Source organism: Littorina saxatilis, linkage group LG6, assembly GCF_037325665.1.
Source record: "Littorina saxatilis isolate snail1 linkage group LG6, US_GU_Lsax_2.0, whole genome shotgun sequence".
Lineage (NCBI taxonomy): Eukaryota > Metazoa > Mollusca > Gastropoda > Littorinimorpha > Littorinidae > Littorina > Littorina saxatilis.
The window spans coordinates 5171741-5186370 of NC_090250.1; the positions used below are offsets into that span (position 1 = coordinate 5171741).

The window sequence follows — 14630 nt, forward strand, 5'->3', positions numbered from 1 at the left end:
GCAACACAACATGTGCAACACAACACGTGCCACACAACATGTGCCACACAACACGTGCCACACATGTGCAACACAACATGTGCAACACAACATGTGCAACAGAGCAAGCGAGCGTTATGGGAACTAATTTCCTGCCACATGAGAAATTGAAACAAACATGCGACTTTCAACTTGATTATTTTTACAAGCTGTGAATTCACGTTTTCTAAGAGGTTCAGTTTCTTCCTGCTGTCAATTGAATTATCTCCCTGGTATCATCCTTATCACATTTCAGTACTCCTGGAGTGTGTTGATATGTAGTGATACTAGTACGTGTGACTTGTGTGTTGCTATGAGGATAGCATTTCATACTGGTGAAAGCAAGAGACTCATACAGTGATACACACACACTCTTTCTCTCTCTCGGCGACACAACCAATAGCACTAAACAGTTGTCATTGTAAAGATGTTAATGTTTATTTGTCACATGTAGCAGTACATCAGGCAATCCAATTATCTGTGTGTGTGTGTTTTCTCCTTTCCAGTGAGTTACACATGACAATGACAGGAATACAAACAACCATACACAGAGCAGCCAGGCAGTCAAAATTGTGAATGGTCTTTTATCCAGACCATCTACGGTACCCACAAGAAAACCATAACACAATCCACCCCCCCCCCCCCCCCCCCCAAAGAAAAAGCCAATAATTGGCAGCTTGAAAAGCACACATATAATAAAAGTGTAGTTCATTTGCTTTGAAAGCATGAAGACATTGTACTCACACACTAAGTTCCTTGAATTGAGAAGAAAGAGAAGAGGTGAACTTTGATTGCACCTAAATCCTGGCATTGCATTATTGGCATTATGTACACAGTCCAACCCCCTTTAAAGCCCCTCCGATATAAGACTCCCGCCTTTTTAAGACTCTTGTTTTCTCAGATTTTCTGTTCATAAACTCTGTCAATACCAATTTACCCCCGTTTTAACATTTCCTCTTTTTCAGACACGATTTTCCTTAGCTTTTGGAGGTCTCAAAAGGGAGGTTCCACTGTAGTAGTGATGTACATTGCTCGGACTCGCCCTCACTAAACTGACATGTTCCACTGTAGTAGTGATGTACATTGCTCCGACTCACCCTCACTAACCTGACATGTTCCACTGTAGTAGTGATGTACATTGCTCCGACTCACCCTCACTAACCTGACATGTTCCACTGTAGTAGTGATGTACATTGCTCCGACTCACCCTCACTAAACTGACATGCTCAACACACAAGTAAGTATTTAAACTTTGTAATAATCTAGATTATAAAAATACTCACTTTGACGCTCAACATTTCCCTTATAAATCTCTTAAACAAGAGGGTTTGTTAACCATCATAGTTTGTGCTTAAGAAGAATCTCCCTTAGTCTTTAGCAGGAAGAGAGGATTACACAACATTTTCTGCCATACCTTGCATCCTACGACGACACATTAGCTATTTCTCGTATTTCAGAGTACATCGCACTTCACAGAAAAGCTGATCTTTCTTCTTGGCATACAATGCAAGGGAGGCAACCTGCTCAACAACTATTTTCTGACACTTTCATTCAAAATGTGTATACAATTTTACAAGAAAGAAAAACAGAAATATACACAAAGAGGAAAAAAAAAAGGCAGACCTGTAACTTAGATAACACACCACACTTCTATTAAGTTAAAAAATATGAACAGACACACATAAACTGCAGACAATAACACGCTCTCACACACATGCACACAGTCACACACACACACACATTCTTCGCACACAAAAATCAGCAAACTTCATGTACATTTCAAAATCATTTAAACAAATCCACTCTCGATGTCACACAACTCCATTTTTAACATAAAGAGGCAAGCTCAGAACTTTTGCAACCTGGATGTTTGCTTTCAGCAGGACTGGCAAAATCATAGTGTATCTCAAACATGATCTTACATTATTTAAGCAGCAAGCTATTGATTTTAAACCAAGACAAATGTATTCATAATCTAACATCAATGTGAAGCATTTACATTCTGGTTTGAACTTGAATTTGAAGACAAACTGCTATGGAAATAAATATTTATGACTGAACTTGAAATATCTGTTTTTCCTACAGGATCTGAAGTGTCTTCATTATTCAATTGCAACCTCACTTTTTTGTAAATGTCTACATGTATGTACATATAAAACATATGATTCTGATTTTAACACTCCTAGTATTAATTTAAACCCAAAACCCTTAACTTTAAACAGCACTTCATGTTTACTCCAAAGCTTTAACATATGCTTTGTCAACTTATGAACAGCTTTCACATGAAATGATCTCATGATTAACCCCCAAATAAAATGATGAAAAGCTTAGCACTTCATTTTACCCCGTTAGCTGGAACTTCACCAGTCACCATCGGCATCGCTGTCATCATCGCCATCATCCTTGATGGTCTTGTTGGTCCGCTTGGGGTGACCCAGGATACTCTTGTACCCACCGGCGTTGGCCGGATCCCACGGAGGGGTCAGGAGGTCACCCGAATACTCAATGATCTCAGCGCGACCTAACCTCCACTCCATCATTTCCGTTGGAAAGTCATCCCGACCGCCGAGGTCATCGAAGCCGACAATGTAGTCCGTGGTTTTTCCGTCTTTGGCGATACAGATGGTGGGAATGACCTTGATTCTCAGTCTCTCCACCAAGAAGGGGCATTTCTCTACGTTCATGCGGATGAACTTGGTTTCCAGGTGTTTGGGGGAGAGGATGGCAAGGTGCTTGTCCACGATTTTGGAGCGGAAAGTAGTGTCGCGGTAGAAGTGACAGACAAGTTTCTTGGACTTTTTGCACTGGTCGAAGAACTCTTTCTCTGTGGTGAACTCACTGTACTCGCCGTGGCCGTTGTTCAGCCATTCTTGTTTCTGCTGCTGTTGTTTCTTTAGGCCTTCCATCCGTCGCCGACGCAGAGCATCAAAGTCATCCTCCTCCATGTTCTCCAGCTTGGCAATCTCTGCATCCACCTGTAGGGAGGAGGAGAATGTGGCATGAACAGAAAGCACGGAAATGTCTAGGTAAGATAAGGTAATGTCATATAGTCCTTAGACGTTACCCTCATGGAATGGGTTACTTTCAACCCAGGGAAAGAAGACTATCATCAGGCATGGGAATTGAAAAAAGTAAAAAAGGCTGAACATTTGTAAGTACAGTAGTACCTGCCATATCCGGTCACCCATTAGTCATTGCAAAGGTGACCGCAAATATCAGGTGGCCGTTCATTACAGGCCCCCTCCTCCTCCAAAAAAACCCATAAAAACACGATCAAGTTTTCATGAAGAAAAGAAAGCGATCATCCACGAGCCGCCGATTCATTGTCTCTGTTAGTTTTGCTTTCGTTTATACATCTTAATTATTTGCGTGTTTAACTCGATCGTCCTGGCTAAGCTATTGTTTCGTATGTTTCTATGTGTGTTGTTTGGATTATTATATATGTATTTGAGTGTCAGATAAACAAGTGTTTCAAACTCACATCAGCTGTGATCGATCCGGAAGTGACTGCCGTAAATGTACATGTATGCGCATGTCTGTATTTACAGTTTGCGCATGCGTAAGTATTCATGTCGTCTGCTCGTGCTGTGCCGTCTGTGCACACAACACACACACACACACACACCACAGGCGCTCGCCCGCGAAAGTGACAAGTGGCCGTTAAGTGGCCGCTCCTGTCGAGTAAGAGGGGCACCTTAGGGCAAAAATCAGTGACCGTTGACCGCGTCAGACAGGTTAACGGCCATTAAGAGTCAATTATAGAAGGAAAACTCATTAGTCATGGGAAAGCTGGCCGCTCCGGGTAGGTTCACGCCCACGAAAGGGCCGGAAATGGAAGGGACTACTGTAATAGCAAAGTCGACGGTGCGAAGCGCCTAGCTAGCCCTGCTAGGGGGGTTTGGGAGCATTTTGGGCGGAATTTTGTTCTCTCCTAAGAACCCAACTGGTGTAATTTGGTGTCATCTTAGCTCCAAGTTTGCCATTATATTCAGTTTTTAGAACCATTTTTGCCTCCCCCATTTATTTTTTCGGCGGAACAAAAAAAAATCGGCGGAAATTTGCCTTTCGGCGGACAATTCCCATGCCTGATCATACTGTATGCCACTTCACGTACCTACTTTTTTTGCATGTGTGTTTTCCAAGCCCTGAGACTTTCGCTGTGACCCTGGGTCTGTATTGTACGTATTCACACAAATAGGGTTTGGTCTGACACCAAGGAGAGAGTCAGCACAAAGTTGACTCAAAGGAAAAAATCCCTTGCTGGACCCGGAGTTCAAACCCATGTTGATAGCTGCAAACTTGTTTCAAAGCAAGCCTGCTACCAACTGAGGTAACTCTCTACCCACAAGCTATTCTTGCACGATTTCAATCTTTCAAGTATAATTATCTGTCACTGCTTTGCAACAGAGGGACTTTGCTAGTATTCTAAGTATTCATCATATTTAGAAAACGTAAGACATTAAAACACTGGAAACTACAGTTTCCAGGTTTCTGAACTGCCGACTGGCACAAAATTAATCATTGGAGTTATATACGTATATATTATTATATATATTGTGGGCACAAATTCTTTCAAATTGTTGCAAGGCTTGAGAGTCAGGACCCCATCAGAAACACTGACAGCACTGCCTTAAAGTATCCACTCACAAAAACAACTGTTGATCGCAGGCATGACACAATCATGGAAACATATATATTTAAAAGCAAGTGTCAGTCTCATGAAACACATTCATTTCTCATTGACATTTATCAATGTCTCGACTCCCAAGCAAACACATACCTGCTGTTCGATCATTTGTGTTGCCGCGAGCAGCTGGTTCTGAAGTTGATTTGACGCCATTTTGCTTGGTTTTACGAACACCAGCACTGAAATCAGAAAATTCAAAACTGTGAAGGAACCATTGGAGCTCTGTTGTGGATTGCCTTCTTCGAGGACACTCCTTAACACTTTCTATCCCACCTATGTTGACTACGTGTTTTTAAACCGAGACCAGCTGTGCTGCAAGCAGGTCACTCAGAATTGTAGTAACTGTGTAGTAACTGTATATTCACACGCTGGAATGCAGGCGTTAGATCGATGTTACAGGAAGCGACTGAAGCTAACAGTCTGAGTGGATATATATCCGTATGAGTGGGTACGGATATATATCCGTACCAGGGAGACAATGAGTTGAAGAGACCCAAGTATAGGGGGCATCATACAATACAAATAATGGACGTTAACTACTTTCAGTTTCGTAGTAGATGTCGGAAGTATCTAAATATAGCCTCTGGTGAGCTTCAACTTCATACTGAATAAATCTCAACAAAAACAAGAAGGGCAAAGCCCATACGACTCACATGCTTGACCTTGACCTTTACATGACCTTGACCTTCAGGGTCAAGGTCAAATAACTAAACCTAGCAATGACATCATACACTAAGAACTGCTTTACACATTTTTCCTACCAAAATACATGTGACCTTGAGGTCATCCAAGGTCATGCAACACAAAGCTGTTAATTCAAGACATAGGAAGTACAATGGTGCTTATTGGCTCTTTCTACCATGAGATATGGTCACTTTTAGTGGTTCACTACCTTATTTTGGTCACATTTCATAGGGGTCAAAGTGACCTTGACCTTGATCATATGTGACCAAATGTGTCTCATGATGAAAGCATAACATGTGCCCCACATAATTTTTAAGTTTGAAACAGTTATCTTCCATAGTTCAGGGTCAAGGTCACTTCAAAATATGTATACAATCCAACTTTAAAGGACCCTTGCGACCTTGACCTTGAAGCAAGGTCAACCAAACTGGTGTCCAAAGATAGGGCTTACATTGCCCTGTATAGCATACATAGCTAAGGTTGCCATTCTCGATAACTTCAGAAAAAAATGCGAAAATGTGAAAAATGGTCGTTTTTAAGACAACAATTACGGCCCCTGTGACCTTGAACTTGAAGTGAGGTCAAGTTGCCGCACATGTTTTTTGAGATCTTGTAACCATACACCATCAGGCCACATCAGGTGTTGATAGACTTAATAGTGTCCAAGAAATATCCAACTTTAAAGTTTTCCGGACGGACACTGGGACGGACGGCTCGGGTGAGTACATAGACTCACTTTTGCTTCGCATGTGAGTCAAAAATGCACTTTCAGTGTGTGATTAGTCACTTCCACAAGGCTCTTCATGTATCTGCATCGTGCCAGACATGGCATGTTCACAAGTCTCAGCCCTAACCAGGGCTCCCCAAAGTGCGCGTCCCTGCGTCCTACACGCACAAGAAGCTGAAATCAACTACTAGAAATTCATGGAGGGGGTCCCGGGACGCACTCAATTTCCAGAGTCGTGTGTCCCGTATACTCTTTTCAGACTGTAGTCATCAGCCAAGTCAACATGCAAGTACAATTATTGACAGTTTCATGGGGGAACAAAGTGTGCATGTGTGTTGCATTTGACAAGGTTGAAGTGTCCTCTTCGAATATTCTGGTAATTAAAAAAACCTACTTCAGTCTTCATATCACATTATTCGCAATCACAATGCGTCATAAGTACAAAGGGGGTTTGGGGACCCGGGACACAAGGGACCCTCTTAAACTCTGCTTAGGGGGTCCATGGACCCTCTAACCATTAAAAGTGGGTGTCCCGAACTCACTAGGAGGGGCGTCCGTGGGGAGCCCTGTTAAGTGGCACAAGCTCCTAACAGAGCCACATGTTTAACAATAACATGTTTGGCTCTGTAACCATTCACATTTCAGTAAATTCTATTCGAAGTGGATTCACAGCGCGCGGCGCGTTGTGCAGCATTGTGATTTACAACGCGCGGCGCTACGAGGAGCGCTGCGATTCACGACGCGCGATGTATTCTGCCGATACATTTCCTTCACAATCGCAAAGTTTACAACAGCTACATCTATCTGATCTATTTGAGAAATAAAACTGTCAATAAAACGAAAAACAGAGCTCCATTCTCTCTCTCTCACTCTTTCAACTGAATTCACTATATATCGCCGCGCCGATGTAAAAACGTGGCTACCTCTGCTGAACAATCCTTCTCATTACGGTCAATGCGCATGCGCCAATCTTGGACTTACAAAATGCGACCCTTTGACCGATCGAACCATGGGTTAGGGTTAGGGTTAGGATTAGGGTAAGGGTTAGGTTGTTCACGACCTGATTAATCTCCCCATGTTAGCGCATGCGCATTGACCGCAATGAGAAGGATTGTTCAGGCAGAGTTTTCAGTTCGTGACACCGGCCTTGAATACTTGGCAGTCATATCACTACATGTCATCTACTATATATATATGGAAAGGAGCTGAGTTTTTAAACTGGGATGACGTTTTTAAACAATTATCCGAGTACAGTGCCGCGGAACTGTTAATCGGTGTCACACCAGTGAACACTTAAGCAGCCATTTTGGAATTCGCGCATGCGCAGATAATTTTTTCAGTTTTTTTTTTCCGGTTGATTTAAACGCGTATGTATCGATTGGACATTGGATTTCCCTTCTTTGAGCCATGTGACGTAGGCCTACAAAACTTCATATTTGGGCGTTTCAGGTTGACCGAAAATTCAAAGGAACTGCAAAACACACGTCATGTGTTTGATTGCATACATACTGTGTGTGCTGTTCAATGTCAAAACAACAACAAAGTCAGTACATGACGTGTGTTTTGTAGTTCCTTTGAAGTTTCGGTCAACCTGAAACGCACAAATATGAAGCTTATGTGTTTGATTGCATGTGTGTGTGTGTGTGCTCGTTCAATCGTCAAAACAACAACAAAGTCATAGTACCTGAAAGGAATTCGATCGATACTTAAATGTTATTTGCGTTTTTGACCACAATATGACATTTTACACAGATCTCGACAGTCATTGTTCACCTCGACCGCTATCGCGGTCTCGGGGAACAATGACTGTCTCGATCTGTGTAAAATGTCATATTTTGGTCAGAAACGCAAATAACGTATAATATTCAGTCTGCAGAAAGTGCAATTTTGTAGTCTTGCAGCCCTGAAGTTGCTTTTGAGTGTCCAAAGAAAGAGTGTAAAATGTTGCTGATAATAATGCATGCACAAAAATAGAGCGCGTCAACAATCTGCGCTGGTGAGAGCAATAGCCGCGCTCTGTGAATCGCCGCGCTGCACAGCGTGCCGCGCTCTGTGAATCGCTTGCCAATTCTATTGGTGTATTGTATTAGACAGGCCACATATTATAAATCTGCAGGCCACACAAAGTCTACAAAACATTGCAAGTTATTTGATCCTTGTGAAAACATTACCATAAATTTACACTAATAAATACGCAATATCGTCATAATCAAGAACGAAGACGTGTGAATGTAACTGTTCAGTTAGTATAAATCTAACAGACAAAAATCATCGAAGGAGAACGTCTACGGGTCTATGGGTGTGATTTTCGCGAACTTGAAGTAACTGGTACTGCGACACGCTTGTGGAATGAACGAGAAAACCATAGATGACTAACTTATAGGCTACTAGTTATAGTTTTACTTTTACAGCCATGCCTCTCTCGTCGCAGTCGTTATTGACAAGAAAAACAAAGACGAAACATGATAAAACCCCGACATTTTTTTTAAGAAAAGCTTATGAGGTGACTACTTACACAATATAACTCAAGAATTGACGGTGAATACCTCAGATGACCAACGAACTTGTTGACTCCTCTACTCAACTTGTTAAAACTGGCAGTCAGAACGTGCTACTTCCGGTCGCTGCTATCCACCAGCAAGAACAAACTTCATTGGATAGAGGTACACCCCTGACCAATCAATGAGCACGTCTCATCCTAACGACAGCGAGAGTGTGAGCGGGTTGTTTGTTTTTGTTTCTCTGGGGTTTCTCTGGAAACGGCCGAAATCTTCAAGGGCTGCTTAATCGTTTATAAACATGTGTCTGAACGCTTGAGATAAAGTGCACATTTTTAGAATTTTTTGCTTTTCGTTCGTTTTGTATTCGCTAGTGGATCAGCATGCTGATAAACATGCGCAGTTGGAACTCTTGCCAAGGCCGGATTATAAGCACAGGCGCAAGCTGTTCTGAACTTTTCAAGTGTGTCCCTCTTGTTTTTAACTGGCGATAATGTGAATTGACAAACAAATTGGGTAATGTTGAACTTGAGCGTGATAAATTCTTAGCTCACAATTGAGGGGCATTTCAGCCTCCAATTTTGCAGAACCTGCTCTTGTAAGCATAACACATGGTTTTAGATACTCTGCTTTTAACATGTGTTTTTGAAGGAAAACCTCAGCAAAGCCGCCATTTCAAAGGAAGGGAGGCAACTCTGTCCGACTCTTGATATTTCGTAGGCATTTTCTCGTCATTTTCGTCGAGCAAATGACCGAATTATTTAATTCTGCTTGAGTTTGGAGCTCAATCCCTCAATTAATTTTACGATAAATAGTTTTTGGTTTTATGAAAGGGACTTGTATAAAAAATAAGTCAAAAACGCCACTGGATTGGGAGCTATGAATTTATCACGTTAAAATTAAACATTACCGCATATTAGCAAGACGGCATCTGCACAAGTGAGTCCACCTTGGACGCACAATATTAATTATTATCACTTATTCTCAGTCGATATATAAAAGCGGCCACAGCGTAAACCGTTTGACACTCCTTCGCTAACCTCTATTATTTGTTATATTTTTGTCTGGAACCAGAGAATCCTAACATTCTGTCTCTTGTGTGTGTTACATTTGTGGGGTGCCTGTGGATGAAAAAAAAGGAAAATTCAGGGTGTGCAAAGTCAGTTAGCAGAGCAGCAGCCTAACCTGATAGTAAAAGGCAGAACGAAGATAAAGACAGGAATTTGTAAAAAGACATGAAAGAACTTGTCAAGATAATAGATATGTTAAACAAGAAGGGCAAAGCCCATACGACTCACATCCTTGACCTTTACATGACCTTGACCTTCAGGGTCAACACAAAGCTGTTAATTCAAGACATAGGAAATATAATGGTGCTTATTGGCTCTTTCTACCATGAGATATGGTCACTTTTAGTGGTTCACTACCTTATTTTGGTCACATTTCATAAGGGTCAAAGTGACCTTGACCTTGATCATATGTGACCAAATGTGTCTCATGATGAAAGCATAACATGTGCCCCACATAATTTTTAAGTTTGAAACAATTATCTTCCATAGTTCAGGGTCAAGGTCACTTCAAAATATGTATACAATCCAACTTTGAAGAGCTCCTGTGACCTTGACCTTGAAGCAAGGTCAAGATGCTATGTATGTTTTTTGGGGCCTTGTCATCATACACCATCTTGCCAAATTTGGTACTGATAGACTGAATATTGTCCAAGAAATATCCAACGTTAAAGTTTTCCGGACGGACGGACGGACGGACGTCCGGTGACCTTGACCTTGATCATATGTGACCAAATGTGTCTCATGATGAAAGCATAACATGTGCCCCACATAATTTTTAAGTTTGAAACAGTTATCTTCCATAGTTTAGGGTCAAGGTCACTTCAAAATATGTATACAATCCAACTTTGAAGAGCTCCTGTGACCTTGACCTTGAAGCAATGTATGTTTTTTGGGGCCTTGTCATCATACACCATCTTGCCAAATTTGGTACTGATAGACTGAATAGTGTCCAAGAAATATCCAACGTTAAAGTTTTCCGGACGGACGGACGGACGGACGACTCGGGTGAGTACATAGACTCACTTTTGCTTCGCATGTGAGTCAAAAATGGATTTTCGAACAGGTTGTTTTTCCGCGCACGCTAGTCTGCTTTTTGAATTGTGTGTCCTGGTTGGCTCACGTAAGTGTAGCCTATGCGATCGTAACTTTGTCTGTCTGTGCGTGCGTGCGTGCGTGCGTCTGTGCGTGTGTATGTCTGTGGTAGAAACTCTAACATTTGAAGACGTCACATTACATTGACGTCACATTATGACGTAAGAGGGTTAGACGTCACGCGAAGGAAGTACTGACAGTCTCGGTCATTATTATTTTGAGCGCGCCGAGACTAGTTGGCAGTCGTGTCCTTGTAAGTAGGCTACATGCAGACAGAGAGATCTAGATCTAGTGTCTCGCTTTCTTGCACAGTTTCACCTATGCTCTTTCTCTGTGTGTGTGTGTGTGTGTGTGTGTGTGTGTGTGTGTGTGTGTGTGTGTTTGTGTGTGTGTGTGTGTGTGTGTGACGGAGTGATTGAGTTTGTGTTACTGTTTGTCGATTTCTTACGTGAGCCTTGAAGGCTTCGCCTCTTGTTTTGTTTGTGTTTATATACATGTACATAGAGAGCTAGCCTGTGTATGCGCGTTATGACTGTGAACCCAACAGTAACGTGCTCTTCTACTTCAACCCACAACCCCCCCCCCCCCCCCACCCCCACCTCACGTAACATAGATTGCCGTGTCTCGTTGTCCTGTAAAAAGCGCACACATTCGCAAGAAAACAGACGCAGGCACGCACACCCCAAGGGAGACAAAAACATACCAAGTTGTGTCTTGCCAAAAGAGTTACTTCCCATGGTGCGCACCTTCACCCTAAAAAAAAGTGCGAGAAAAGGTTAGCGCTGTCTGTCTGTCACGTTAGAAAAAGACGAAACAATGCGGTGCCCGCAAGCAGACAGGAGCCTGCTGCCCATTTATTCATTTCCCCCGCGCCTTGACTGCCACTTGAGCTGAGTGTGGCTCCGCGATCAGGTGGCGAGAGAATGCGTTCTGTGTCAGTGCTACTGCTGCTGAGGCTAGGCCTCTGTGTGTCTGTCTGTGGGTTCTTCACATTTGCAGGTTAGTTCGGTTTGGGCTTTTGCATTGTATCGCTTATCATTCACTGGGCACAGCGCCTTTTCTTTTCTCTTTCCTGTTTCAGTCTTGCTGCCACACCCTTGTTTCTTAGATCACACACTCAGTTCTCAAGAATTTGCATCACTGTTTTTTGTGCAGTTTGGGAGTTCATTATTACCATTATACCTGCATTCGCTGTTTCAGTGTTTAAAATAATATTGACAGTTTTTTAGTTGCAAAAGTTTAAAAAAAAAGTTGTTTTGTTTCAGCTATAGTGCTGATTCTCCATAACTGTGATTGGGGTGGTTTAGTAGGGGTATACGTTTTGGGAGAAGAAACTTTAAAACAAATAATGTAAATTGTTTAATTGTTTTTTGTGTTTTTGTTGTTGAGTTGGGTGTACGTTGTGTTGGGTGTACTTTGTGCAGTTTACTCTGTCAGGAAGATTACTTGCACTGCTGTTTTCAATCACCCCACCGTATAGGCAGCCATACTCCGTCTTCAGGGGATATATATATATATTTACTATTAAGTGTTGTTAAAAATGTCTTTTGTTTGTAACCAAGCATACACAGTCACCCTTGCTATGCATTCAAAATTCATGTCCATTCTAACTGGGTGGCCGAGTGGTAACGCACTTGCGCTCGGAAGCGAGAGGTTGCGTGTTCGACCCTGGGTCAGGCCGCAATTTTCTCCCCCCTTTCCTAACCTAGGTGGTGGGTTCAAGTGCTAGTCTTTCGGATGAGACGAAAAACCGAGGTCCCTTCGTGTACACTACATTGGGGTGTGCACGTTAAAGATCCCACGATTGACAAAAGGGTCTTTCCTGGCAAAATTGTATAGGCATAGATAAAAATGTCCACCAAATACCCGTTTGACTTGGAATAATAGGCCGTGAAAGGTGAATGTTCGCCTAATAGGCTTGAAGTTTGCTGGTCGATGTGAATGCGTTATATATTGTGTGTAAAAAATGTCTGTTTGTCTGTCTGTCTGTAAAAAATTCCATTTCAAACGGCAGAAATTAATATGTAAAGCGCGGAGAGCACAGTTGTGGTTCGCGCTATATAAGCTCCCCATAATAAAAAAATAACGTTTAATTAGCTTGCTAGATGTAATTTATCTTTTTCTTTCCTCTGATAGTGATAGACTGACACATGGACAGTATCTATTCACAGAAATAATTAGCGTCCTTAAAACTTTGACTGCTGTGATGATAGACCATTAGATCATCCCTACTCCAGTAAAGCTGCAGTGAAGATACTCCTGGTGAACTAAAGCTCTCAGAAGTGGGTTCACTTTACCCAATTAGACTGAGACAGCTTCAAAGCACTGGGCAGAAGACAAGCACCTACATAGTTTGATTGAGGGGTGCCAGTGCCAGACAGTTTTAGAATGCTGTATCCCTCTACAGTGGAAAAACCATGACCCCCTCCCCCCTCCATTTTAAAGATCTTTAAAACACCACTGGAGAAAACCAGGTCTTAAAAAAAGGTACCTAAAAGTCATAAAAATGGAGGTACATTTACACAGGTTGTAAACAGGAAATCTGAAAAAGCAAGATGTTAAAAAGGAGTGGATCTTAAGAGGGGTGAGTGGATCTTAAGAGGGGTGGATCTTGAGAGGGGTGAGTGGATCTTAAGAGGCGTGAGGGGGTCTTAAAAGACAGGGTTCCACTGCATTACATTTCTAGGGAGGGATTTATTTTCTTGCCCCACCTCTTGCTGTTTTAAGTTATCATCAGTCTCTCTGCAGTTAATTGCCTCAGAAACTTTTGACACTTGACTTATTAGCTGTCTGGGCTAATTTCAGACTTACTTTTTTTTTAAACTTCTGACAGTGTGACCCCTACCCTATATTTCTAAGCCTTGCACATCATGCTTATCATGAACAGTGGAACCCCCCTGTTAAGACCCCGCAATTTAAGACTCACTCCCTTTTAATACCCTGTTTTCTCAGACTTTCTGTTCAAAACCTCTGTAAATTTACCCCCATTTTAGGTCTACCTCCGTATTCAGACTTTTCTTTCTCAGATTTTTGGAGGTCTTAAAAGGGGGGTTCCACTGTATCGCATTTTTGAGTGAACATGTTTTTGTAATTTTGAGACAAATTTAAACTATTAAGTACCGCCATTACCCGTGTACAGGATCAAGTTCACTGCCACAGACCCGCCCAGGCTTTCACGTGGAATTAAATCACCCGTCCACTTTGACATGTACAGAAAATCAACAGCTTGGCTAAATTAATCCCGTGCACAGTGGGATTTTTTTGTTCTGAATTAATTTAGCAGGTTGGCATAGGTGTCATTTACAAAATCGATTCAAGAAATGAAAATCCCACTCGCCACAGGAAGCAGGAGGTGGATTTTTGGCTGTACAGTGGAACTCTCCTTTTAAGACCCCCAAATTGAAGACTTCCTCCCTTTTGAGACCCTGCTTTTTTTTACATTTTCTGTTCATAACCTCTGTAAATTTACACACATTTTAAAACCCCTGGGGCGGGGATGTAGCTCAGTCGGTAGCGCGCTGGATTTGTATCCAGTTGGCCGCTGTCAGCGTGAGTTCGTCCCCACGTTCGGCGAGAGATTTATTTCTATGAACAGAAAGTCTAAAAAAGGAGGGTCAGTCTTAAAGTGGGGGTACAGAGGTTATGAACAAAAAGTCTGAAAAAGGAGGGTCAGTCTTAAAGTGGGGGTACAGAGGTTATGAACAAAAAGTCTGAAAAAGGAGGGTCAGTCTTAAAGTGGGGGTACAGAGGTTATGAACAGAAAGTCTGAGAAAGGAGGGTCAGTCTTAAAGTGGGGGTACAGAGGTTATGAACAGAAAGTCTAAAAAAGGAGGGTCAGTCTTAAAGTGGGGGTA

The 14630-nt window shown here is 42.1% G+C and overlaps 2 protein-coding genes across 3 annotated transcripts in view; one reads left to right on the forward strand and one right to left on the reverse strand.

The window, feature by feature from the left end:
- Positions 1-431: 431 nt before the first annotated feature.
- On the reverse strand, positions 432-8766 carry LOC138968346 (thioredoxin domain-containing protein 9-like). 2 transcript variants are annotated; one of them, XM_070340901.1, is made up of 3 exons: positions 8663-8766; positions 4799-4884; positions 432-2993 (listed from the first exon to the last, which is right to left on the reverse strand). In XM_070340901.1, exons 2-3 carry the CDS (start codon positions 4856-4858, stop codon positions 2379-2381), a joined length of 675 nt encoding a protein of 224 aa, XP_070197002.1. In that variant the 5' UTR covers positions 4859-4884; positions 8663-8766; the 3' UTR covers positions 432-2378. The 2 variants fall into 2 exon arrangements, with proteins under 2 accessions (XP_070197002.1, XP_070197001.1); XM_070340900.1 differs by having other exon boundaries at positions 8632-8747.
- A 2749-nt stretch (positions 8767-11515) lies between these two features.
- Positions 11516-14630, forward strand: part of LOC138968341 (iduronate 2-sulfatase-like) — a 43379-nt gene continuing 40264 nt past the window's right edge. The window contains exon 1 of the mRNA XM_070340898.1: positions 11516-11775. Coding sequence (XP_070196999.1) covers positions 11700-11775 — 76 coding nt within the window. The 5' untranslated portion in view covers positions 11516-11699. The remainder of the gene's footprint in view (positions 11776-14630) is intronic.